Here is a 27,838-nt window from a genome sequence, read left to right as displayed (position 1 = left end):
GTTTCCATGTATATATGTATCAGAACCCAAATTGGTTAATAAAGCAGAGTTTCCGAGGCCTTTTTGTGTGTGATGGATTTTTTTGAGATAGGGTCTCAAACTATTTGCCCAGACTGGCTTTGAATCACCATCCTTCCTCCTGATCTCTGCCTCCTGAGTAGCTAGGATTACAGGCGTGAGCCACCAGCGCCTGGCTAAGTATTCACTTCTATCATTTAAAACAACCTGAAAAGGGGGAAACTTTTGAAACTAAAGCCAGCTGTCTGTGTCATTTGAACTCCAGAAAGTATTTCTGTGCTCCTTTGGGCCTCAGGTCACCTTACCAGCACAACAGGCACATTGCTACCTGTCCCTGTCAGACACCCTAGGGCAATGCTGGATTGTTAGCATGGTCTCCTTGCAAAACAGGGCTCTCCAGCACCTGCATGTCATCTCCCCACACATTCCTTTCAGCCCACTGAGCCAAGGTGCATCCTAACCAGCGCAGCTCATTCACACTCCACAACAAGGAGATGCGGGCTCTATTCCCAGCTTGTCACCATCTTAGCCCCTCTGCGACCCAGCCAGTACCTGCCTACCTACATACCTCACAGGCCAGATGAGGAGCAGGAAAATGAGAGGTGAATGCTCTTGGGACAGTTCTAGAGCACCATGGGAGGGCGGGGAGTGAGAGCAGTTGACTCTGGATAGGCTAGGAGAACAGAAGAAGGGAGCCTTTGTTTTCAATTCAGAGTTTGACAGCTTTATTTTTTTTATCTTTCTATTAGAAGCTCAAATATATACAAAATAATATATGAGAGGATATAATAAAATCTTCCTCCACACCTCCTTCCTCCCTGACCCATAGATTAAGAGACAGAGGGAAAATTGAGCACAGCCTTGATATGATAGTAGGGATTGTTAATTTTTTGCACATGATGACATTGTGTTTTTTTTTTTTTTAAGGCGAGGTCTCATCTTGCCCAGGCTGGTCTGGAACCCCTGGGCTCAAGTGGTGCTTCTGTCCCAGTCTTCAGAGTACTGGTGCTGGGATGACTGGTGGTTATATTTTTAAAGGGGAGTGTCAATATTTTAGAGCTGCCTTCCTTCACCACTAGCAGCCAAAAGGTTTGTAACATGATTTTCTCTGTGTGCCAAAACAACCAGTGAAGGACAGAATTATGCCCAGAAGAATCTGAGGACTGGGTTTTACATATCTGTATTCCAGGCCAACTTTGACAAATGTATGTGAAAAGAGATTGAACAAAGTCTTAGATTTCAGGGCTGGCAGAGTGGCCCAAGTGGTAGAGTGCCTACCTAGCAAGCATGAGGCCCTGAGTTCAAACCCCAGTACCACCAAAATGAAAAAAAAAAATGTGTTAGATTTCAGATTCTAACAAATCCCTTGAAGTGAGTAGAACTGAGCCTTGCCTTAGGCCAGCTTCATCCAGTGTGGTAACAGCAATGACACTACTAGCTACTGTGCATTGAATACCTACTGTATAACAGGAGCCTTATATACACTCAGAACACAAGTGCCTCAGGTGGATATCAGCATAGCCTGAATTTAGACATGAGGAAACTGAGACTGAAGGAAGTGAGTCAGCTCTAAGTGGGCCTTGATTCCAGGTCAGCCTAACTCCAAAAGCCCCTTCAGTTGGTGGCACCAGGAGGCAACAAGCACACAGGAAGTAAGGAGGTGGGGAACCTACGCTCTGCTGGCACACTGCTCTCCAAGTAACCTGTCCCCTTTCTCTGTCCATGTTTTGAGCAACAATTCCATCAGCTTTGTCTGTGGGCCCTTCAGAGACAAGTCTGGAACTTGCTCACTAGGGGAAACCGTTCTTCAAAAGCCCACCCTTCCTAGGACCCCCCCACCCCTCAACCTACAGGGGAGCATCCTGCCCGCCCCCGGCAAGCCTGCCTGCTCAGGGAAACCCTGTAAGTCCCCCCAGCCTCTCGCTGGGCTCCTGCACACTTCCTAAGCCAATCAAAGCCCCGTCAGCTTCCAGGCCTCCGAGGACAACCAGCCACTGCATGGGGCTTGGGGCCAGGGGCTGGGAGGAAGGGGTTCTGCCAGGACTCTGAAGCTTTTCAACGCTCAGCAACACTCACAGCTGAACCACCCTGCTACCCCAGGCCCCAGCTGAGATGCCGCATTGACTGTGCCTAGTTTACCTAATCTCTCTTTCCTTCCTGCTCTGTAGACTGACCTCCAGCCTTGCTGGCTACCACCAGCCCTGACTTTTCCCCTGGGTCCCAGCCCATATCCTACCCTGTGCTACACTACTTCTTCTGAGAACAATGCAGAACTTGAATTCATACATTTGAAAACGAATTCATGCCATTCCCCAGCCCACTCCATCAGGACTTCTGTTGTTTCCATCACCTACTTAGCGCTCATCCTGAGAAGCTCAGCTTTGTATCTGGCTTCTTTCTCCCAACAAAGCAAGCATTCAAACGTTTGCTGAATGAATTACTGACTGAATGAGTCCTATCATGAATCATGCTTCTTCATCAGGCAGATTCACAATAACCCAGCCTCTTTTCATATTCAAACAACTTCACATAAAAGAACACCCAGAATCCCTTCCTCTTAAAGCAGCAGTTGTTACCCCCTTTCCTCCCCCCGCACTCAGGCTAATGGATCAGCCTCTCACTGAAGAGAGCACTTTTTCACCAAGCACATTCGGAGTGCAACTCTGCTTTGTCGTCTGCTTTTATAGCTTAGTGGATAGTATTACAGACTGCCTTGTAGTAATTTTAGCGACTTTTAATGCTGTGGATTAATCTGTAATGTTGCTATAAAATAGCTTGCTTAACCAGCCACAAATTTTGAGCATTTTATTTGCTTCCAGATTTTTACTGCTTCTTCCTTTGTTGAATGAAGTAAATAAACTTTTTTGCTTTTGCACAGATAGAATATCACCAGAGGGGATGGATGTTGGGATGTTTTGTAACAGGCACTTAGACGCTGCTTTTGCTGAGAACTACTGACTCCTCTCTTGGGCCTACAAATGTCCAAAGGGACAGCAGAATAAAAGCTTGACATCTCTGGCTCCATTTTGTATCTGTGTCCTTTACTCTGAGCCATTCTCTCACGCAGTCACCTTGCAGGAATCCTGAAGGACAGGACTGATGGATAAGCGTCCTGTGACAGAAGAGGAAGCTACCCCTGTCAGGCTACAATGACTTTCTTATTGTAACAGGTCCTGCTTGACCAATCCTAAGCAACTGAACCACCTGTGACAGGAACTGGTATTTTTGTTTGTTTTGTTTTGTTTTGTTTTTGTTTTGTTTTGGTGAGACTGAAGGGTTTTACGCTTGCAAAGCAGGTGCTCTTGCTTGAGCCACACCTCTACTCCATTTTGCTCTGGTTATTTTAGAGATGGGGTCTTGTGAACTATTTGCCCTGGCTGGCCTCAAACTGAAATCCTCCTGAGTTCAGCCTCCCAAGTAGCTAGGATTACAGGTGTTTTCCCTGCCCCCAGTTCTTTCTCTATTTAAACCTAAAGCCCATGTCAGTATCCCAAAGATGGGCTGAAGTCCTTACATTGCCCTTCACACAACGTGCTCCTGCCCTTCACCACTACCCATCTCTTTACTTGGCATATTGAGACCAGTGGCCAGGCCTGACATGAACCCCTGGAGACAGGCCTTTGGCCCAGGCTTTCTTGTTTGAATCCTGAGTCATGCTGAAAGCTTTCCTGCCCACAACATAGTACATTAGTGGTTGTCGAGATGGGGTCTACACTTGCAACTTCTTTGGTATGTGCTGTCCCAAAAGTATGTACAATGGACCTTGGGGACACAGAAGAGAGAGCAGAGTCTCAAGGAATGACATTTTCACTGAGCCTTGAAAAATGGGTGACAGACCGATAAGAGAGACTGTTTTGAGCAAAGGCCCAAATCAGGCCTGATTGGGTAACAGGCTATATGGGACGTGGGTGAAATTGAGGGGAAATGAGAATTTTCTTACCAGAAAGGGTCTTGTTACATAGCCCAGAATAGCCTGGAACTATGTAGCTTAGGCTGGCCTCAAGCTCATGATCCTCCTGCCTCAGCCTCCCGGGTGCTGAAATTACAGGCATGGCCCACCATGTCTGGCTCTGGAGGTGAGACTTTTAAAGAGGGCAGAAACTAGTGTAGAAAGGGCTCAGGATCCAGGCTCTGGGGTTCAAAGTCGATCCCCATGACAACAGGAGCTTTGGAGGCTTGAAACAGGCCAGTGAGATGGTAAAAGTGGTTTTTGACAGCGACCCCTCCAACAACAGTATGGAGACCAAAGGAAGGGAGACCAGTGGAGTGACACCTGCTGCAGACCAGGAGACAATGACAAGAGCATGAACCAGCACTGTCCCACTTTGCCCAACACGATCTTTGTTTTAGCCCTGAGAGTTCCTTGTCCCGGGCAACTCATCAGTCCCAAGCAAATGGGGATGGTTGGTCACTGTCGCCCAAACCAAAGCACTGAATGCCACTGTGTTGCCCGCTCTGAGACGTGAGCCAATGTCCGTGCTTCTAGAAGATCCTGAAAGTCCCATCTGCCCTTCCCCCTCACAGGCCCCTTCTCTGAGGCCCACCATTCCGGGGCCTATTTTCACTATATTCTGGCTCCATTGGCCTCCAGACACAGAGTTGTGAGCAAAAGCACTGTCCAGCTGCCCCTTCCACTTCCCTGCACAGCCCTGAAGCTCCCCTCAAAGTGAACTATTCCCCATGCCACAGCAACTCCCCCGGGCTTCAGTGTATGCAGGGTCCCCATAGAAAAGTCGTGTTCCCCACTTCTCAGTCTGTAAGAAGCCCACAGTATGCACTACTGCAGGTGCCCTGGTGCCCTCAGTTCCATCCACCAGCTCCCAGTTGGAGGCTGTCTGAGGAGATCAAGCATCACTGGTAATTCTCACGGCAAATAAATGTGATTAGTCTCTTTTACCAGATGAGAAAACTGAGATCAGAAGAGGAAAGTGTTCCATCCACGGCCACGCAACTACTAGCCTTCCCTCCTTTTCCTTTGCAACTCTCTGGTGGTCCCCATCCTTGTGCTGATGTGTGCACTGCCTTCATTCTCTACCTACCCCTGGCCCAACACACATGCAATTGTATACCTAGTATAATACCAGACTTGCTCTATGTCAGGCCTCAGTAAAAATGGGTTGAATGTATACACACACACACACATATATATGCAATGGGATATTACTCAGCCATAAAGAAGAATGAAATTATTGTGTCACATGCAGGAAAAATGGCTGGAACTGGAGATCATCACGTTAAGCAAAATAAGCTAGGTTCAAAAAGACAGCTATCACATTTTTTCTCTCATTCGCAGAATTTAGAATATATATCACGTGAATGTAAATATGTGATTGGGGGGAACCAACAGTAGGGGGGTGGGAAAGGAGAGGATGATGGGGGATAAATAAAGCACATTATGTCTATGTATGAAAATAGCATATTGAAACCCACTAAAATCATTTTAGATGGAGGATGAGTAATAGAGGAAGTGAATTTGATCAAAGTGCCTATATGGAAATACCACAATGAATCCCCTTTCTGCAATTAATATATGCTAATAAAAATGTGCTGAATGAAGGGATTCCTCACATACCTTCAGTGGTACCTAGCCTGGGGCCTGGCATTAAATAGGTCTCAATTAATGTTCTTAACTGAGTGCAAAGTGCCATATCTAACCAAATAAGGGTGTGACTGAGGGAGCAGATTGGAAGAAAACAAATTATGGCAAAACTTCTGCTATTCCAAGCTTTCTGGAAATTAGTCATTGTGCAAGCTGGGGGAGAATCTTGGAATCCAGGAGAAAGAACCCTGGGGCTGCTTCTTTCTCAGTGCTGCCCCTCGCTTTCCCACCCTTTCTTAACTCCCCAGTGCCCTTTTCCTTCCACTTCCTCCTTTCCTTGTTTTTCTGTTGCTTCTTTGAACTTCATAATGGTCAAGCGTATCTCAGCTCCCCATTCCTTTTGCTTTGATGACCTCATCGCTCTCTTTCTTGGATTGCCCTTTCTGCCTCGTCCTTGGCTCCTCCCTGGAGTGCCCCATCTTGTGCAGAGCTCCCCTGACTGTCCCTGGCTGCCAAGGCTTCACTCTTCTCTGTGCCCCACAGCAGGCGTCTGGTTTTCCACTTACTCCACACACCGTTTCTTGAGGGTGGAAATCATGTTACCTGAAACATTTGCAAATGAAACTAGCAGGCCTTTTGTGCTTCTTGGCCAACCGCCTTCACTCACGCTTACTTTGAGACAGCCAAGCTCTTGTTGGTTGTTTGGTTGAATTGCAATTAGAAAGTCACGAGTGCTAGACGTTCAGTGTTACTCTGTTGACCTACTTCTCTTCTTCCTGTTCTTCCCATGTTCCCAGGTGTTTATATTCCACTTGGCCATTTATCTCAAGAGCCCTTCAGCTCGACCAGCACATTTTAGGAAGGAAAGGTGGTCAATCAGGGTCTTTGCCAAGGCCTGCCACCCATCTTGCTTGGGACACAAAGAGCCCTGGCCTCCCTCATTGGTGTCACCAGCATTTACTTCAGTAAAGCCTTCTATGATCCAGGCCCTGAGCCAGATGTTAGCGAGACAGAGATGGGAAATGATCTGGCCCTGCCCTGCCTCTGGCTCCACATGTGATCTCGAGCCCTTTCTAGATGTCTTCCATGTACTCATCTGAAAGTAGATGGGAGCAGAGATCTGACCCGTAGGGGCCTCCAAGCTCTTGACATTGTGGGTCCTGTCTGTTATGGGCACTCCAGGCCCCACCACATCTGCTTTCCTTCAAAGATCCAGGGCTTCCTGGCTTACCTCTCTCCCACCTCCTCTGCACATTTTGAGCAGACGTGTTCCAATACAACACCCCCCCAATTGCCGCTCGCCCTAAGTGGCCAACAGCCCTGAGAAGAATCCCAGCTAGTCCTGGTGCCCCCACAGGGGCAGGGAGCAGATAAGAACGAGGAGAAAGAAAGGGCTTGTGACCCTCTAGGTATGTGGGGGAAGAAAGCACACCCTAACATACCACAAAGTTCCTCTCAACTCAGCTCTGAAGAATCACAGGAGTCCATGGACTCTGGGAGGCCGAACAGCTATGGGCAGGGACAAGACAGAGCTGCTTATTTCCCTAGAAAGTGCAAGTGTAGGCCCCACTCGTCTCTTACACTTGAGGAACACTCGATACCACTTTTGTGCTTGATTTTCCCAGCAACGTTTTAGTAACATTTAGTAGATCTTTTTTTTTTTTTTTTTTTTTGAGCACCTTCTGTATTTAAGGCCTTATACTGGGAATATTGGCCTTTTCCAAATTTAAGTATATAGACATTCCTGTGATATGCTTTTTTAATATTTGTCTCCTTCACTAGACTTAACGCTTATTGAAGGCAGGAATCAGATCTGTCTTCTTCCCCCATTGAATCCTTGGCACATAACAACAGTGCCTGGCAAGCAGTAGTCACTCAATAGGTAGTGACAGAAAAAATAAACCCAGATATCTGAGGCCTGGACACAGTCATTAATTTGCAAAAGCTAGTGTGCAGAAGTAAGCCTCTTCATTTGAAGTACAGTAGCTGTTCAATGCCCACGAATTGAACAAAATGAATAACAGGAAACACATAGGGCCTACTGTGTATAGCCCTCCCTGTGCTAAACACTACATTCATTCACTCATTTAATCCTCAACACAACCCTGTGAGGTACACATTCTCATCATTCCCATTTTACAGATGGGGAAACTGAGGCATAGATGTTCAACAACTTGTAAGTGACAAAGCTGAGATTTGAACCCCATTTGTCTGGCTCTAAATCCCATGATCCTATTCACAACACTGTCTTTCAACAACAAATGCTCAGACAGAGCATCAGAGAGCTAGAGCAATTTCCCAAGGGAATTGTCACAAAAGTTGCATAGTGAGGCCTGTGCTGGGAGCCAGGTCTACTCTGTACAGCATTTCTCCTACCCTGCCATCAGTGTCTGGGAGCTGATACACAGCCCCTGGGGACAAAGGCACAAAGAGGGATCTGAGAAGTCTAATATTCATGCTGAACCAGCCTCCTTGTGAGCTTGGTGGCTCTCAGCAGAAAGCAGGAGGAGCCAGAGTAGCCACTGGGTCAAAACAAGTGTGGTCACCAGGTTCCTTTTCTGAAGCAAAGGTCCTAGTTGGGCCTAAACTCTTCTCCCACACTACTCTACCAGCTGGAGCACCCCCCCCCAAGACCATGGCTGCCTTGTTGCAATTGGGTACACGCAGAGAAAGGATAAACTGGGGAGATGACATAGTCTGATGTGTGTAGGAAGGTGGGGCGGAGCAGGGAGTAGGACAACTGGGGGAAAGGTTTGGTCAAGCCTGACAAAAACCTCAGCATTAAACAGCCAGGCAGTCAGAGATTAGAGTAAGGCACCTGTCATCAACTCAGCTTAAGCGGCTTAGAGCTCCTCGTTGGGCTTCTTGCCATAGCAGAGCAGCCCCGTGAGCATGGTCTTCTCCCGCCTAGATCTTCAGGAGGGCCTCCAAACCCTCTCTGTGTTGCAGTGGATTCCAGTTTACATACTTTTAGGTGAGTAAACCCCCAGGGCTAAAGAGCACATGGGAATGGATCAAGCAAGTGCCACACAACCCCATGTGAGGCAGGCCCCGATGTCATTATCCAGTTAGTCCCCTGTACCCCTCCATGGGAAGGGCTGGGCTGGGGGCACGAAGGCCAGGAGTAAGGCTGACTTCTGGTTTAAAGATTTTTCACAACCTTCTCAGGAGCTGTCCCTCTAAAGTAGCTGAAGAGAGTCATATTTGGGGGCAGGGCTTACAGAGTTGGTGTTACTAGGTTGGTATAAGGTGATTTTCTAGCATAAGATTATGGGGAGAGAATTCTGGAAAATCCGAGGGCTCCCTGAGTGACTCATTAGACGGAATGTTGTGAAAAGGTTAGTTGTCGTTCAGTGGACTTGGAACACAGCAGTCATGAGTGTCGGGCAACTGGGCAGACAGCACCATGCTATTCCGAGCCAGAGTTCAGGGCTTCTCGGGCACTCAGTTATAAGGGCGAGCTTGGAAATTACATGAGGAGAAAGAATATCCTTCTGAAGGGTGCGACATGTAGGCGATAGCTGGCTCCAATCCTTGGGAGGCCAGATGTCCCCTTAGTGTAGAGCTTCTTAACTGAGCAGCTGTGGACTAAGAATTTGGGGTTAACTTGGAGCCTTTGAATTTGGATGGAAAGAAATAGTTTTACTTTCACTCACCTCCAGTTGAAGTGCAGCCTCAATGATGAATGTGGGCAATAAACCCCAGATCCATTAGCAGCAGCTGGGCTTTGTCAGCAGCTGACATCGCAGGGATCAGCATTTCCTATTCCAGTTGTTACAGGCACCTCGAAATCTCATTTATGCCCAGGACTACTTCAAAATTCCCGTAGCTATTGTAACTGCTGTTAAATCCGGTTACTTAATGCAGACATGAAGAAACACATGTTACTATATCACATTTGGGGTAATATTTTGATAAGTGCATTTTAATATAACAGGCTTCCTTTGTATGTTTGTGTATTTTATTTGTACATTTTAAAATATTATTCAAATAGAGGGGATGAACCAAACCAGGGTACAATAGATGTCTATATGGAAATGTCACAATGAAATCCCCTGTATAACTATCATATACTAATAAAATGTTAAATAAAAAAAAGGAAAAGCACTCTAGGCAGAGGAAGAAATATGAAAAGAATGTTAGATGGGAAATATCTTGTTGTGTTTAAGGAATAAACATTATTGAAGATTGAAAAGATAAAAATATTATACAGAGAAAGGGTCCTTAGTCTTCACCAGGCTGCTGGAGTGGGTCCGTGGCCCCCAGGAGATGTAGCCTTCCTAAGCCTAATGAAAATCAAATCATGCTGACTTCATTCCAATGGCTTAACTTCAGCTGGGTCAATAAAACAAGGTGATTGGTGGGTGAGGGGCTTGTTTCTAATCTCTCATAGGGTTTTTCTTTTGTTGGCTTGCTTTCCTTTGCATTTTATCTTAACTTCCTCAAAAAGACCCCTTTGATAAGTTCTAGCCATTGGCTAGAAAAGTCAGGGCACAGGAATGCCAAGTCTGGATCCCAGAAAGACAGGGCAAAAAGGGACAGAGAGAGCAGGGAAAAAAGATCAAAAGAGGAAGAAATGTGGGCTGGGTGGTGTAGCTCAGTGGTAGAGTTCTTGCCTAGCATGCGAGGCCCTGGGTTCAAATCCCAGGAGAGAGACACAGAGAGAAAGAGAGAGAGAATGCCTTGAATACAAATGCTCAGATTATCATGGCTCCTCTTAGTAGCTTTCTTCATTTAAAATGGCCTTATTTTTCTCCCAGAAAAGAGCTCTCAAGTTTTCTCCCCCTCTCAAAGGACACTGTCTCTGGGCAGGGATAGGGTAGAGGGTGTGTCAGGCAACCAGCTATGTAAGGGGCCAGGAAGGTGAGGAGTACCTCCTAGTAATACCCCCTCCCCCAAAATCTTGCCAACTTCTAGTAGCCTTGGAAGAACCGGAGGAATGATGTGGGAATGTTAGGGACACATGACAGCACCGTTGTGTCACCGGTGATAACACACACTGATAAAAGTGAATGGTAAAAAGTGTTTTATTGTGATAAAATATACAGAGCGTCAAATTGATCATTTTAATCATTTTAAGTCTAAGCTCAGTGGCACTAAGTCCATTCACAACGTTACACAGCCGTTGCCACTGCCAGCTCCAGGGTCATCATCTGTTCCTGTTCTTTTAGTGATTATTCTAGGAATTGCAGGAATCCTGGTTGTTGGAAATTACCTGCCTCCCAAGTGATTATCAGAGATATGGAGGATTGCAGTTAAAGCCCAGCCTAGGCAAAAAGTTAGTGAGATCCCATCTCAATTAATAAGCTAGGTGTGGTGGTGCGTGCCTGTCATCCTAGCTACACAGGAGGACCATAGTCTGAGGCTGGCCCTGGGCAAAAATGCCAGACTACATGAAAATATAAAGGGTGGTAGAGTAAAGCACAAGGCCCTAAGTTCAATTCCCAATACCACCAAAAAAATTTAAGATTTTGATGCATTCCTAGCGTTCCCCCAGGCTCTGTCAAGACATCCTTCACTAGTACCTCTCCATCATCCATACATCCAATCAACTGCGTTGGACTGAAAATTTGACCTCCATGGCATCTTTCCAATTGGTTTGAGAAATAGCAGCCTGTTCAGATTCCCATTGCCTCTCATCTCAATCACTGAACCTCTTTGCCCATCTTCCCAGGGGCCTACTATTTGTCCTCGTGTCCCAAATCATCTTCCTGAAATACATGGAAGATCACACCACTCCTCTGCTCAGTATCTTCTACTTATTTCTCACTACTTTAGCATCAGGGCCAATCTCCCCAGCTTCCTGCCCAGTTCTATCTTTTATTCTATGACTTCCTCAGGCCACCTGCACTTTGCAGGTTATGGTGTCATTCAAAAGCCTTGGACTCCACCATCTTCAGAACTTTGGTCGAGCTCTTCCTTCTGCATGAAAGGCCTTTCTTCCACCAATTCATTCATCAAAATCCTACCCTTCTGGAATACAGAGTTAAATATTACCTTCTACACAAAGCCTAGGTCTTCTGGAAGGCAGAGCCTTTGTGCTCCTCGTGTATTAATGAGTTCATTCACGAAAGTGCTTAAAATAACTCTTGACACATAGTAGAGACTCAAGAAATGCTACTGCCTTTTTTCCAAAGCTTAAAGATACATGACCCCTCTGAGCCTCAGTTTTTTTATCTGTAAAGTGAGGTTAATTAAATTATCGAATTATCTCTTGAATTTGAGAGAATTAAATAAGCCTTAATAGGGCTAAACAGTGCTGCTTCATTGTACACAATATCAAGGACCACACCTGCCTTATTTTTATCAGTTCCATATTTACTCTCTTCATCTTCCTCCTCCTTCTGGTCCCCAACACTTTTCAGCACAGAAATTTCCTGTGAGGTAGGCTCAGGCAATGTTTGTTGAATTAGTAAATTAACTTCGACTCCTACGAGTCCTTACATTTATCATTAATTTAGTTCCAATAAATAACCATTAAGCCACAGAAATTCCTCCTTGACAAATCAACCATATTCTTCATTTCTGACTAGACTTGGCAGGCCTTGCCAACCCTCAGATTTAGGTCATTGCCCTGAAATAGAATGTTTCATGAGAATGAAATGTTTTCAGCTTATAATGAAAACAAGTGGTTACTATAGCCCCACCTGAGCAAACACCCTTGCCTTGTTTGGAAGAAGGAGATTGGTGAGTTCTCTTCCTGTTAACTTTCACCTGCCACTTGAGAATTTTGAAATCCAACTTCTCCTTGTCCTGTTCAGTGTAGCAACTAATTATCATGAGCCATCCCCTTGAGCTTGACCCTATGCTAATGGCTGTTTTGAAGAAGTTTAATGTCTAACAGGGAGAGGGTCATACATATGAGGTACTAATACTCAAGCCAGCAAAATCAAACGGGGACAAATAGAAGGACAAGTATTGTGTTGCAAGTGTGCAGAGGAGGAAACCCTTAATTCTGCCCAGAAGATTAGCAAAGATACCATCAAGGAAGTGTTATTTGAGCTAAGCCTTGAAGGCTGGGGGAATTTTGATAGGCAGAAGGTTGAGGAGAGGGTAAACAAAATTGAGAGAACTGCACGACTCAAAGGCATATTGATATGAAATTACACGGTAAGTTGAGAAAATGGGAAGTAGACTAAGGTGGATGGGCCCTGGTTCCCATACTTCAGCCGTTTTTATCCTGCCTTCTACATTCTGCAGCTGTGTGTACTGCCTATGCTATTATTACTTAACATAGAGTTTTTCTTCAAATGAATAATTTCTGAATTGGTGATGATTAATGGATTTAAGCATAAATCTTTATCACACTACCATGAATTTATTTTTATTCACTTATGTTAAAATAGCGTTCCATCCGCATGCCACCTCAGATGGTCTAGTGTCCTTCAAGTGGTACGGACAGAGACCCATTTTGAGAACCACTGGGTAACAGCGTAAGGGCATGAGTACTGGTACTGAGATGTGAGGTCAGGAAGATGTTTGGACCTAGTTCAGAGAGAGCCTCGAATGCCTGACTAATGCATTCTGTCAGCAGTGGGAAAGTACTGAGGGTTTCAGAGAAGGCAAACCACCATATGTGCTTGCGCTTTTCAAAATGTCTGGCTGTAGCATAAAAATGACTGAAGGGGAAGAGCAGCTAAAAGGCAAATCGAAGGCTACAGCTGAGATGAGAGGAGATGGGGTCTGGAGCACAGAGGTAGCAATGAGGACAGAGGCGGGATAAATGAGATTTTTTTGGAAAAGGAGAGAAGTCAAAGATGACCTCAAAATATCAAACCTACAACATTTATCCTAAGGCCTGAAAGACGAATAGGAACTAGCCAGGCAAAGAGCTGAGGCAAGAGTCTGCCAGGTGAAGAGGACTGCATGCATGGAAGCCTTGAACCTGGCAAGCAGAGAAGCTGGTAGCCAGGGACTTGGTCAGAAAAGGTCTTTGTGGTCGTTCGTTTGTTCATTTTTTGAGACAGGGTCTCACTATGAAGCCCAGGATGGCCTAGAACTTGTGAACCTCCTGCCTCAGCCTTCCCAGTGCTGGGATTATAGGCCGTGTATCAGCACATCCAACATAAAGGGCCTTCTAAATTAAGTTAAGAGACTGGACTTGTTTCATCATGGAAAATTTCAGAAAGCATAGCTAATTTTGCAAGCATATGTAAAATCTGGCCACAGAAATAAATAGGGATACATGAAAAAAGAAGGAAATGATATCATTCATTAACACAGACTTCAAATGTAATCATTTTGGCCTATAAAAAAGAAGACTGGATTTGATCATATGAATAAACATAAGGAGCCATGTTAGTTACTGAATTATTAAATTACCATTTCTTCTCATAAGTTCCTATATTTATAGATTCGTGAGATCCAGTAAGTAATCACAAAGCCATAAACATGCCTCTTGTCACACCAGCCATGTTCCTGGTTCTATGCTATAGAGTGACAAAGACAGACGTACATTATTGCACTGGCTATACCATGGCCCAAGTGGAAGCAGGGAGCTGTTTTAGAAGACACTGGTGCTCACCTGGGGGAGATACAATGATAGCTTGGGCCAGTGGTAGCATGGAGGAGGGGGAGTGGGATCATTTTAAAGCTACGTAGAAGGCAGGGCTGATAGGAATCAGTAACTGACCATAGGAAAGCAATAATTCAGGCTCAGTGAGAGGAGACACAGTTTCTGGAGTAACCCTTAATTCTCCATCCAGTGACCCATCAGTCAGCAGCCTTGGGACTATTTAACCTCTTAGAACCTTGGGTCCTCATCCATAAAACAAGAATGACTACTGTTCTCATAGGATCTTTTTGATGATCAAATAAAATCTGCCAGGTGAAACAGTTTCACATGATGAGTATACAACAAACACTGGCATTACCATGTGGGGTAAGTGAGAAAGTGAAAGGAAAAACATGATTTGAAGGAAGGACCCCCTTAGACTACCAGTGGTACCATCTTTTTTTTCCCTGTGGCGCTGGAATGGAACCCAGAGCGTCGTGCACACTAGGCAAGTGCTCTACTGCTGAGCATACCCCTGCCTTCTGTTAGTACATAGTTAACTTAAAGTAGTAGTTAGCAGTTTGAAGCTGTACTGGTTTAAATTAAATGTTTTCTGAAAGTCAAGTCCAGTGACAAAGAGGGACACAACAGGGTCAATTCACCAAGAAGTCACATCTCTTCTAAATTTGTACACATCATACAATAGAACTTCACAATATATGAAGCAAAGACTGATAGAGCTGAAAAGTAAAACAGACAAATTAACAATTACATTTGGAGACCTCTTCAAAAACCACAAACAACCAAAATTCACCCAAGATGCAATAAATAGTCTCTAACTATTTTATTTTTCTTTCTTTATTTTTTATTATTCATTTATTCACATGTGCGTACATTGTTTGGGTCATTTCTCCCCCCTTCCCCCCTCCTGCACCCTTTCCCCCCTTCCTCCCTCGCTTCCAGGCAGAACCTGTTCTGCCCTCATCTCTAATTTTGTTGAAGAGAAGACATAAGCATAATAAGGAAGACAAAGCTAGTTGAGTTAAGAATAGCTATACAGGGAGTTGACTCGCATTGCTTTCATGTACAAATGTGTTACAACCCAAGTTGGTTCATCTCTAACTGATCTTTACATTGGCTCCTGATCCTCTTCTCATGTTGACCTCTGTCACTTTAAGGTTTCTGTATTAGTTCCTCTGGAGTGGAGACATCAAACGCTTTCATGTTTTGGGTTTACTACCTATCCTCATACCTCCCATGTGCTCTCCCCTTATCATGTGACCCAAGTCCAACAACATTGCTGCATTTGCCCTAGATCTAAAGACCACATATGAGGGAGAACATACGATTTTTGGTCTTCTGAGCCTGGCTAACCTCGCTCAGAATGATGTTCTCCAGTTCCATCCATTTACTTGCAAATGATTTCATTCTTCTTCATGGCTGAGTAAAATTCCATTGTGTATAAATACCACATTTTCTTGATCCATTTATTAGTAGTGGGGCATCTTGGTTGTTTCCATAACTTGGCTATTGTGAATAGCACTGCTGTGCAGGTGCCTCTGGAGTAACCTGTATTGCATTCCTTTGGGTATACCCCCAGGAGTGGGATTGCTGGATCATATGGCAGGTCTATGTTTAGATTTTTAAGAAGCCTCCAAATTAATTTCCAGAGTGGTTGCACTAGCTTGCATTCCCACCAGCAGTGTATGAGGGTTCCTTATTCCCCACATCCTCGCCAACACCTGTTGTTGGTGGTGTTTCTGATGATGGCTATTCTAACAGGGGTGAGGTGGAACCTTAGTGTGGTTTTGATTTGCATTTCCTTTATGGCTAGAGATGGTGAGCATTTTTTCATGTGTTTTTTGGCCATTTGAACTTTTGAAAAAGTTCTATTTAGTTTAGCTGCCCATTTCTTAATTGGTTCATTGATTTTAGAAGAGTTTAGTTTCTTAAGTTCCCTGTATAGTCTGATTATCAGTCCTTTGTCTGATGTGTAGCTGGCGAATATTTTCTCCCACTCTGTGGGTGGTCTCCTCAGTTTAGAGACCATTTCTTTTGTTGTGCAGAAGCTTTTTAGTTTTATGAAGTCCTATTTGTCCATCCTTTCTCTTAGTTGCTGAGCTGCTGGAGTTCTATTGAGGAAGTCCTTGCCTATACCTATTAGTTCCAAAGTGTTTCCTGCTCCTTCCTGTACTAACTTCAGAGTTTCAGGTCTGATATTAAGGTCCTTGTCTAACTATTAATTTAACTTAAATTTTAGAAGGTTAGAAACATCCCAAAAAAGAGATCTCTGGGTCCAGGCAGTTTCAACAGCAAATTCTACACAACATTTTAAAGAGGAAATATCATCAGTTCTATGCCTTGTCCAGAAAATATTTCCTGAGAGAGAGAACACTACACACAGAGAGAGAACGCTATAGATCAATACCCGCATGGACATAAATGTAAAATCCTCAATGAAATATTAATAGAATGCAGTGATATATTAGAGGAAGCAAAGCACCCCAATCAATGGGGCTTTATGTAGGAATCCAAGTGTAAGTATTTTCTTTTTCTTTTTTTTTTTTTTTTTTGATGGGACTGGGGTTTGAACTCAGAGCTTTGTGCCCGCTTTGCAGGTACTCTACTACTTCAACCACACCTGCTGTCTGCTTTTCTCTGGTTATTTTGGGTCTCGTGAACTATTTGCCTGGGACTCCTTTGAACTGCGGTCCTCTGGATTTCAGCTTTCCAAGTAGCTAAAATTACAGGTGTGAGCCACCAGTGCCCAGCTGAAGTGTATTTGAGAATCAACATAAAGTCTGATAGTAACCACCTAAGAGAGAAAAGCACATCATCACATCAATTAATGTGGAAAAATCATTGGAAAAACTTCAACATTCAATCATGATGTTGAATTGCACATATACATACAAAATAATAAAATTGGATCCTTAGCTTATACCATGCACAAAATTTTATGCAAAGTGAATTTGAGAGTTAAAATATAAGACCTGAAACCATGAAACTCCTAGAAGAAAACAGGAGGAAATCCCCTTGACATTGACCTTGGCAGTGATTTTTTTTCAGCTATGACAAAAGCTCAGGCAACCAAAACAAGAATAAATAAGTGAGAGTACATCCAATTAAAAAGCTTCTGCACAGCAAAGGAAATACTCAACAAAATGATAAGGCAACTTACAGAATAGGAGAAAATACCTGCAAACCATAAATCTACTAAGGGGTTAATCTCCAAAATCTATATGGAACCCACACAACTCAACAGAAAAGACCCCACTATTGTCGCAAATGGGCAAAGGATTTGAATAGACATTTTTCCAAAGAAGACATACAAATAGCCAACAGTATATGAAAAGATGTAAAATATTACTGGCTATCAGGGAAATGTAAATCAAAACCACAGTGAGCTATCATCTCATACTTATTAGAATGGCTATTGTCAAAAAAAACAAGAGCTACCAAGCATTGGTTAGAATGTGGAGAAACAGGAACCCTTACACCCTGTTGATGGGAATGTAAAATGGTACAGTCATAATGCAGTGTCCAAAGGTAATGAAATCAGTATCTTAAAGAGGCATCTGCACCTGAGTGTCCACTGACAGATGAATAGATAAAGAAAATATGATACACGCATACGTGCACATACACAGAGAGGAATATTATTCAGCCATAGCAAGTAGGAAATCTTGCCATTTAAAACAACATGGAGGAATGTGGAGGGCATTATACTAAATCAGACACAGAAAGACAAATACTGTATTATCTCACATGTAGAACCTACAACAGTCAACTTAGCAGGGTATAGTGATGCATGCCTGTAGTCTCATCTAATCGGGGGGCTGAGGTATGAGGATCACTTGAGCCCAGGCATTCCAGGCCAGCCTGGGCAACACAGAAAGACCCTGTCTCTTAAAAGGAAGTTGAGAGCTGGAGGCATGATTCAAATGGTAGAGCACTTGCCTAGCAAGCTCAAAACCCTGAATTCAAACCCCAGTACTGAAAAAAAAAGAGAGAGAGAAAGAAAATTGAAGCAGAGTAGAATGGTGATTTCTAGGAGCTGGGGCAGAGAGAAAATGTGGAGATGTTTGTCAAAAGGTTCAAAGTTTCGGTTATAAGAAATTTCCAAAGAGAGTAGGTTTTTTTTGTTTTTTGTTTTTTTGCAGTGCTGGGGTTTGAACTCAAGGTCTACACCTCAAGCCACTCCACCAGCCTTTTTCTTGTGATAGGTTTTTTGAGATAGGGTCTTGGGAACTATTTGCTCGGGTCTGGCTTCGAACCAGGATCCTCCTAATCTCTGCCTCCTGAGTAGCTAGGATTATAGGCGTGAGCCACTGGCGCCCAGCTAGAGAATAGATTTTAAGTGTCCTCACTTGCCCCCCCGTCAAAGGGTAACTATTTATGGTAGTGATGTGTTGATTAATTTGATTGTGTCATCATTACACAATATATACATGTATCAAGTCATCATATACACCTTGAATATATATAATTTTTATTTGTCAGTTATATCTCCATAAGTCTTGGGAAAAGCTTAACTTGAAATGGGTCATAGATCTAAATGTCAAACAGAAAACTGTAAAACTTATAGGAGAAAACCTTAATGACCTGATATTAGGCAGAGTAAGATTTGACATCCAAAGTACAATCTGTGAAAGGAAAAAAAAATCAATATATTGTTCACCAGAATTAATGACTTTTGCATTAAGAAAGATCCTGTTAAGAGAAAGAAAAGATAGACACAAACTGGGAGAAAATATTTGCAAATCACATATCATACAAAGGACTTGCATCCAAATGTACAAAGAACTCCAGAGTCAAGAAAACAATCCAGCTGAAACGTAGACAAAAGATGTGAGCAGACACCTCATTAAAGAGGATACACAGAAGGCAGAGACGCACACGAAAAGCTGTTGGGCATCATTAGCTATCAGGGAAATGAAAATTAGGACGGTAATGAGATGCCAATGCACATCTATTGAAATGGCTTGGCCATCCTCAGTTCAAATGAAATCAAGAGTCTATGCACATGACCTTCCTTCTTGATAATCCCCTCCTAGTTGCCTCCCTTGGTGTTGGAGCCATCTCTCAGTTTCAAGGTCATAATATCTAGGAGCATCACACATCCATAAACACAACTGATTATTTTGCTCCACCATTCCTTCCTCCGATACCCTTGCTTTATGTCATGGAGCTCCTCGTCCCATGATCTTTAACTTTTCTTCTGTTTCTTCTATCTTTGGTGGGGCTGGGGTTTGAATTTAGAACTTTGCACTCTACCACTTGAGCCACACCTCCAGGCCTCTTCTTTCTCTTTAAATCTCACTTTTGTCACTGTGCATTACACCAGTGACATTCAAACAGGCTAGATCTTGAAGGCTTGCCCTCCAAAGACACTTAAAGTCTCCTGCAATTCCAATCACTTCCACTAGAGGGATGGCGTTTATCCAGGAAAGGGCTACTGGATGTCCTTTGGCCTGGTGGATAAATGAAGATAAAATGAAAGACAAAAAATTAATCCATCTACACTTTTAAAATAACACCACATTTAATTAACATTCTACATGCTGGCTAAGCACTAGTCTCCTGTTTCACTACTATTGAAAAGAGAAAACATTTATTTTTCAGTGGGTCTAGATATTTACTGAACATCTCCTGTGTGCTGGGCACTGTTGTAAACACTGATTCCAATGAAATTTACTTGAAGCAAGATATGAAAGAAATTATATATTTGAGGGGGGATAAGAAAGAGTAATAAAGGGGGATTTGATCAAAGTTCGTTATATGCACATATGGAAATATTACAATGAGACTCCTTTGTACAATTAATATACACTAATATAAAAGAAAAATAAAAGAAATGACTACCTTTAATTGCTAATGATTCTCATTTAATTTTATCTGAGTTTTCTTCTGAAATTTAACTGACAAATTCACCCTTTTAGGAAGGTCACAGGTAGTAAGCAGGCTTCCCATAAAATTTTTCCCACTGCTGCTTACTGTCGAATTAGCATGCATTCAACAGCCTTCACAGCCAGTTCCGGAAGGGAAACTTCACTAAGGTTTCTTCCACTCCCTGTCATGACTGTTGAAAGCAATGCTCCTTCGGTCTTTTTCCTGCTATTTACATCTATATCCCGGATGCAAGAGATAAACCTGTTAGTAGAGAACTCTTAAGTTTCTTCCCCTTCTCTGAAACTTTCATCCACCATGATGTGGCACCTGGTCAAAGAAGCCATTCTTTGACTTAGGTCTTTTTTTTATTCATGAGGTGTGTATTTAGCCCTTCTTTCTCATGGATGCAGATTTAAAAATGGAATTCAGGACTAAGGAAATAGCTTAGTGGTAGGTTACTTGTCCAGCATGCCCAAGGTCCTGGGTTTGATTCCCAGCATGGCAAAAATAAATGAATATAAATAAAAATGTAATTCCCACTGCTGTAAGATGTGTAGCCTTTGCATTTCACAGCCTACTGTGTCCCTTTGCTAACAGAGATACACGTTTCCCCTTCTGAACTTTTGCAACATTTTGAAGGGGACAAAATGGAACCCGGTAAAGCAGCTTCTAATCTGTGTTTTCTTTTCAGCATCAAACAGCCTGTACACTGCAGGGAAGCCACCTGTCCCAGAATGGGTAGACTTCACAGTTCAACAAAGGAGGGCTGAGCTTGTAGAAAGAGTTTCCTGAGGTCCCGGAATGGGGAATAGCAGCCACCAGTCCAGCTTGCTGTTCTTTCTCTTGTCAAGTAGTGCTGCCCTTTGACCCTAGCTGAGGGCCTGCTCTGACACCTTCAAGCTTCAGCTATTTCCTCAGTTGAGATTTCAGCCACTAGGGGAACCAGATCCAAGGTCTCAGAGGGGTTCTTGGAGCATAGACGAGCTAGGCAAAGCCTTGGTGCAGGGGAGAAGGAGAGAAAGGCCCTGCACCAGCCTTGCCCTGCTCCTTCAGTGTAGCAGCAGAGGAGGAATTACAGTTATGAGATTGTGCACAACTGAAGGAAGGCATGAGCCCGTTGTGTCTCCTCAGGAGGAATTCCCATTCTCGTCCTACCATACTTACTGGTGTTCACTAAGTTCTGGTCCCTGGCGGTGCTCACCTTAGCCTGGCTCATCTATGATTGGGACACCCACAATCAAGGTAAGAGATGGAGGGCACAATGGTGGTCTTTCTGTGACGAGGATAGAGCCACAGGGAGAAGGAGGTAGATAAAGATGGGGGAGAAGCAAAGAGAAGGTGTCGGGGGGGGGGCAAAGGTGTCTGCCAGGCTTCCCAGGAAGAATGAAGGGGTTGTCTCTGAGGTGCCCTCAGCCTTGGGATGTTTCTCTATGGCCTTTCTGGTTCTACAGAGGAACAAGGGCTTCCTGTGTCATGGAGGTTGGATTCAAGGACAGTACTTACAGCTCTGAGGTGTGAGAAAGAAGCTGCTCCTGTGGCCTGAGGACCACAAGCAGCTTTCCTCTTCCCTTCCCTTCTCTACCCATAGGTGGTAGGCGTTCAGCTTGGGTACGAAACTGGACCCTCTGGAAGTATTTTCGAAACTACTTCCCAATAAAGGTGACTACTTTTCCTCTGGGTGCCAACCTTTCCCTTGGTCCTTGCTGCCCAACTCTCTCACACTACTGAGTTCCTACTTTGGCCATCTGTGAAGGTCAAGGCCCAGAGATATAATGCAGAAACCTAAGATGGATAAGCACGTGGGGAGGCAGATATATAGTACCTTTCCCACAATGGCACTACCAGGTCAAGGGGTGTCATGACACCTGGTAATCCTATGACAATGATAGCATCCAATAGTCAAGGATTTGGGGGCTACCTTCTGGGGTCTATGTCTACACATCCTCTTTTCCTTCTGCCTAGCCAATGCTCTGACTTAGTCTTCCTCTGACAGCTGGTGAAGACCCATGACCTTTCTCCCGAACGCAACTACCTCATTATCAACCACCCCCATGGCATTCTCTCTAATGGTGCCTACATCAACTTTGCCACTGAGGCCACTGGCTTTGCCCAGCTCTTCCCATCCATCACTCCCTTCTTAGCAACCTTGGAAGGAGTCTTCTGGATCCCCGTGGTGCGAGAATATGTGATGTCAGTGGGTGAGTATAATAAAACATTCCATTCTGTAATCAGGGCTCCGACCCAGATAAGCTCTGACAGTCACTCCTTATTAGAAGAAGACTAAATTGAAACATTAAAAAATGAGTCCAGGACTGAAGGTGTGGCCCAAACAGTAAAGTGCTTGCTTTGCAAGTGCAAGGCCTTGAGTTCAAACCTCAGTCCACCCAGTGTGCATGTGTGTGTGTGTGCGTGTGTGTGTGTGTGTGTGTGTGTGTGTGTAAAAATAAATGAGTCCAGAGGGCTGTAAGTGTGGTTCAAGTAATAGAGCACCTGCCTAGCAAGTGCAAGGCCCTGAGTTCAAACCCCAGTACAGACAAAAAAAGAAAAAAAAAAGTCCAGAGCACAAGCACACAAGCCCAGCATCAGGAGTATGTATGTGGCCAAGCATGGATTCTGTCCATGATCTGGGAAGAGGAGTTTGGTTGGGCAACAGGGAAAAGTTACAGATATGCCTGAGTCACCAGGATTCCTTTCATAGGTGAATCAAAAGACTGAGTTCAGGATCAAAGCCAAAATGGAAAAGCAGAGGGTGAAAGCCAACTACTAAACACAAACGCAGGGGAAAGCAGGCATGGTGTGCCAGACTCTTTTCTGGGATGGCAGTTGGCTTCTTTTGGATGGTCATTTATACAGCAGCTCTCATCCCTGGGTATCTTAAAGACATTTTAAAGTCTCTCATACCAGCTAGTAATATAGTCTTGGTCTCCTGGGAATACCTTCATCCTTGTATAAGATGCTAAAGGATAAAGGATAGGCATCCATCAGAATCCAGAACAACATCTCCCATGCCAGGCTTCAAGCCAGGGCTCTATGACAAATGGCCTTCTCTCTGGGTGAATATTCATCTTTCTGGACACCAGAAAACAACCGAATTGAAACATTAAAAGGTAAGATGCATTTATCCAGAGGAGCCAGGTAAATCCACTAGAATCCCAGGAGCTGCTTCTGCTTCCCCCTGAGTTGGCATGGCCCTGGAGTAGGGGTCTTTCTCAATGACTGGATCTTGGGGACAATTTCTGCCATCCCAGTAGAAAATAGAAGGTGAGTAAAGGGCATAGGATTCAGGGGCTAGAGGTGTGGCTCAAGTAGTAGAGTGCCTGCCTAGCAAGCATAAGGCCCTGAGTTCAAACTCTAGTACCATCAAAAGGAAAAAGTAAGATGCAGAAGTAATGAAAGACTATGGTTATTGTTGAACAAAAGGGCACCATCCACCAATCTGGCTTGGGTAAGATCCCAGGTCCACCTCCTCTCCAAAAACCCTAGCCAATGGCTCTCCTTTGGCAGGTTCTCTTAGAGAGGTAGCTAGTCCTGATCACCTCTAGAGGAGAGAACCCTGGAGGGTCACTGTACTGTTAGCCCCAACAAAAAGGAAGTGGGCTTTAGCTCATTGGGCAGAGAGGGAAAGGGTAGGCTTAAAGAGTGTGGATCTGTAGGTGGGAGGCTATGAATGGAAGAAGGCAGAGGAAATCTATATAGCCCTTGCTGTAGCAGCACAGATCCCCAAAGCATGCAACTGACCCCAGACCCCTTTCAGGCTAGGGCTAACCCTGGATCTGGAGGCCAAAGACAGAAGGATGTGGGAACTGTCTCCAATAGGAAGAGCTCCTCCCCCTCCTCAGACACCAAGTTCATTCTACCACTTGACTCTGGTTTTACAGGTGTGTGTCCAGTGAGTGAGTTTGCCTTGAACTATCTGCTGACCCAGAGAGGCACAGGCAACGCTGTGGTCATTGTGGTGGGTGGAGCTGCCGAAGCCCTCTTGTGCCACCCGGGAGCCACTACCCTCGTCCTCAAAAATCGTAAAGGTTTTGTGAAGGTAGCACTGAACACAGGGTGAGTCCTTAGGTTCTGGGGTTCCTTTGTCAAGGTGCCTTCCGCCCTCTGTTACCCTCTGCAGAATGGCACCCTCCTTGGGAAGCCTGCTAGAGGGGCCCTCTGTTCATTCTTGTACCCTTCACACTGAGCCTTGGGAATGGGCATTTTTCTTACTTGCATTTGGTAAAAAAAAAAGAGTAAAAGAAGGCACATTAGTCAGGGAGGCTGAGAGTCCAGGGACTGGGGCTTTGCTCTGTATCCAGCCATTCACTGGGAGGCCCTGAGAACCTCCCAAGGGCAAGGAACACACTGACTGGATGCTGTGAGGATTGCAAAGATAGTGGGTGACACCTGCCCCCCTGAGGGGCATACAACCTGGTTGGAAAAATAGAACACATTCTCTTAGCAGTTGTCTGACACCTACTGTATGTCATGCTTAGTACTAGGCATTGGGACTTGCAGTCCAATGTGGAAGACAGAACCACACACAAATCATTATAAAATATATGCAGCACCCAACTTCTTACCAACTACCATCCCCTGCTTTATAGCACCGTCCTCTTTCCCCGGGGATTACAATGCTTTGACCTGCTCTCCCAGCTTCTGTCCCTGCCGCCTCCCTCACCTCCCAGAGCCTATTCCCAATTGCAGCCAGAATAATCCTGTGAGTCAGATCATGTTGCTACTCAGAACACTCCAATGGCTCCATGTCACTTGGAGCAAAAGCTGGCATCCTAACAAGACCCTGAAAGACCCTGAATAGCCTGGTCTCCAACCACTTGTCTGACCTTACCGCTTACCACTGTCCCCCTTGTTCACCCATCACAATTACACTGGTTCTTGCGGTTCCCCAAACAGGTCACATGTTCGTGTCTTAGGGTCCCCTCTGCCTGGAACGCTATTCCTCCAAGTAACTCCTTGGCTCTTCCCTTTACCTCCTTCAAGTCTTTGCTCAAACATCTCTTCTCAGTAGGTGCAATTATTTGCCCACTGAGCTAATTATCTTCTTAGTATCATCTATTTTATTCATTTCTTTATCTGCTATTTTATTACTTATTGTCTGTCTCCTTCCCACCAAAAAAAAAATGAGCTCCATGAAGACAGAGATTTTTTCAAAATCATTGTTATCACTGATGTTCCCTAGGCCTAAAACAGCGTGGGCACATAGAATGAACTCCATAGACACTGTGGAATTAATGAAGTGTGACAAGGGAGATGTATCCTAATTGAGATGGGAGCACCTGATGGGAACACCCAGAGTAGAAGTTTCATAGGTGAATGACACCTGAAGTGTGAGGTGCCAGTCAGACAAAAAGGGAGAAAGAACTCAGGCATTCCATGAGGGCCTATGACACATCTATCTGGCAGCACACCAAGCCCTAGGGATTCAAGGATGACTTTGACACAGTTCTCACCTTGATCTCCTGTCTCCTGGGGGAGTCAGCAGGTAAGGAGATGGCTGTAACACAGGGCTGGGGGAGTGTGAGGGCAGGAGAGGGGGCAGCACTAGCTGAGGGGCATCTAAACCACAGTAGAATTGGGGACAAAATCAGAACTGAGTACTGAAAGGCAAAATGGAATTTGCCACATGAAGACAGAGGGAAGACACTTCCACAGAGGGAGCAGAATTGCAGACACATTGATGAGAAAGGACTTGGCACACTTAGTAGAGCTAAGCCAGTTGCGAGAAAGGAACAGGGAGAGGGGAAGCTGGCCAGGTAGGGAGTGCCAGAGCACAAAGCAGCGAGGTGCACAGTGAGGAGCTCTGGGAGAGTTTTAGTGCAGTGACATGTCCACGTGCATGTCTTGGAAAGACGATTGCTCTGGATGCTGGACGCAATGGAGGTAGGTAGATTTTTCTGACTGTAGCTTCTTCCCATTGCAGGACAAGGTGCAGCAGCTCCTCTGAGAGCTCAGTTTGGAGGGTGAGGCCAGGCAGAAAAGGGAAGTGAGGCTGGAGATGGCTGGGTGCTTGGGGTCTTGAACTGTTCAATGGGGGAGGTTAGGGGAATTTCCCACCTGAGAGAGTTTTGCCAGGGGAAGTGTGACTTGGAGATGTTTTGCATCCTCGGAGAGCTCAACTGCTGCCCCTCTCTTTGCAGGGCATACCTTGTCCCCTCCTATTCCTTTGGTGAGAATGAGGTTTACAATCAGGAGACCTTCCCTGAAGGCACATGGCTAAGGTTTATTCAAAGAACCTGCCAGAAAATAGGCAAAACAGTCCTGAGACTAAACCTCTGTACCTTCCACGGCCGGGGATTCACTCGCGGATCCTGGGGCTTCCTGCCTTTCAATCAGCCCATCACCACTGTTGGTGAGCTTTTGACTTTCTCTAGACTGTCTGAGTTCTTGATTCCCTGCCCCAAGTCATCTATCAGGTCCCCTGCAGACCTGGATCACAGCTAGGATGCGCTAAGGGAATTCCAGTAAGTGGGGTTGAGAACAATGAACAGATAACAGTTGTGGCCATTCATGGGTGGGACAGAGTTCAACAGCAGTGACAGGAGCATCATTATTCACACATTGATCTCCTTTTCTGGAGCATGGGTGAGCTAAGGCGGCCAGACAATGAGGGTCAGGATGGAGATGGAGCAGGAAGAATGAAGGAAGGGGCAGGGCCCAGATCCTGTCCGTCTATTACCCCCAGTAAGGGTGAGTAGTGTGAGTTGGGGTGGGAACTTTGAGGCTTGTCTTTTCTTCTTCCTAGTTGGGGAACCCCTACCAATTCCCAGGATTAAGAACCCCGACAAGGAGACTGTGGACAAGTACCATGCTCTCTACATCAGCGCCCTGCGCAAGCTGTTTGACCAGCACAAGGTTGAATACGGCCTTCCTGAGACCCAGGAGCTGACGATCGTATAACAGGAGCCAGATTCCCTATTACTAAACCCCAAATCCATGAGGGATGCAAGTGGAGTCACCGGGAAGGAAAAGTTTGGGGTGACGGGTGGGTCTCAAAGACGTGATGGTATGTCAGCCAAGCCAGAAAGTGATTAATGAATCAAGGTTCTAGTGACTGTATCCTCTTCCAAGCAGGTTTAGGGGCACAGGAGAGGCAGGGAACGTGGCTGGCAGAAGAGGTGACTCTATCACCTCTGGTTATTGTAGGACAACACCCCAATTTATTTGTCTTGTGAGTCGCCTCAGCCAACTGTCTAGTTGAAGTAATAAAAAGACAACAATCACTGCGCCCCTGCCTCCCAAACCTTAGTGACACCTGTACTATTTAGATTTAGACTTCAAAGCTTTGTTTAGAATAGGGTGGCTTTGTTTCCTCCTAGGCCCTTACCTTGTAATTTGAGGACTGCCTCAATGTAAACTGGACAGTAACTGTGGCTTCATAATCCAAGCAGACAGGAGTCTCTCAATTATGACAGAGTTTTAGATTGGTAATGCAGTTACACTGTCTCTTGCATAAAAATAAAGATCGAGATATATAACACTGTGTATGACTACTTCCTAATTACTCTAGGGCTCACTCTTGGGCATCCCTCAGACCTAAGAGTTTCCTTTCTGACTAGAAATCTAGTGTGTGAGCAGTATTTTACTTTCCTTCACACATCCTTCAGATTGTCCCAGTAGAAAAGGTGGGGGAATGGAACCATAGCTGCTGCACAGTGTAGGAAACAGGAGCGGAAACATGGGAACTAGGACAGGTACCCACATAACCATTTGGGGCCAGAAGGGAGGTTAGCCACAAGATCATGCACCAGCTATAAGTTAGCTCAATGTCAAACACCTACTGTGTCCTAGGGACCACACCATCACACTCACAACCTTTGTCTCTTAATGCTAACACCATCATCCTCATTTCCCAACAGCTGAGGTTCTGATAGGCTAAGTAGCACCCAAAGCCATAC

General features: G+C 44.8%; 1 protein-coding gene across 2 annotated transcripts; it reads left to right on the top strand.

Annotated features, from left to right (window-relative positions):
- The first annotated feature begins 488 nt into the window (after positions 1-488).
- On the top strand, positions 489-27,442 carry Dgat2l6 (diacylglycerol O-acyltransferase 2 like 6). 2 transcript variants are annotated; one of them, XM_074062697.1, is made up of 7 exons: positions 489-1,038; positions 21,075-21,185; positions 21,532-21,602; positions 21,937-22,141; positions 23,822-23,996; positions 26,081-26,292; positions 26,686-27,442. In XM_074062697.1, the coding sequence occupies exons 1-7, from the start codon at positions 1,032-1,034 to the stop codon at positions 26,838-26,840; spliced, it is 936 nt and encodes a 311-aa protein (XP_073918798.1). In that variant the 5' UTR covers positions 489-1,031; the 3' UTR covers positions 26,841-27,442. The 2 variants fall into 2 exon arrangements, with proteins under 2 accessions (XP_073918798.1, XP_073918797.1); XM_074062696.1 differs by lacking the exon at positions 489-1,038 and adding an exon at positions 8,337-8,531.
- Positions 27,443-27,838: the final 396 nt, after the last annotated feature.

Source organism: Castor canadensis, chromosome X (assembly GCF_047511655.1).
Source record: "Castor canadensis chromosome X, mCasCan1.hap1v2, whole genome shotgun sequence".
Classification (NCBI taxonomy): Eukaryota; Metazoa; Chordata; class Mammalia; order Rodentia; family Castoridae; genus Castor; species Castor canadensis.
The sequence above is the reverse complement of the archived record's forward strand: the minus strand, read 5'-3'. Positions and strand labels throughout refer to the sequence as shown.

What these genes read in the sequence shown, in the direction of transcription:
- Dgat2l6 (XM_074062696.1), top strand. Translation starts at nt 8,450, where the DNA reads ATGGTCTTCTCCCGCCTAGATCTTCAGGAGGGCCTCCAAACCCTCTCT. An exon ending in GAAACTACTTCCCAATAAAG is followed by an intron (nt 21,603 to 21,936) that starts GTGACTACTTTT and finishes TTCCTCTGACAG; the next exon opens with CTGGTGAAGACCCATGACCT. An exon ending in TCAGCCCATCACCACTGTTG is followed by an intron (nt 26,293 to 26,685) that starts GTGAGCTTTTGA and finishes TCTTCTTCCTAG; the next exon opens with TTGGGGAACCCCTACCAATT.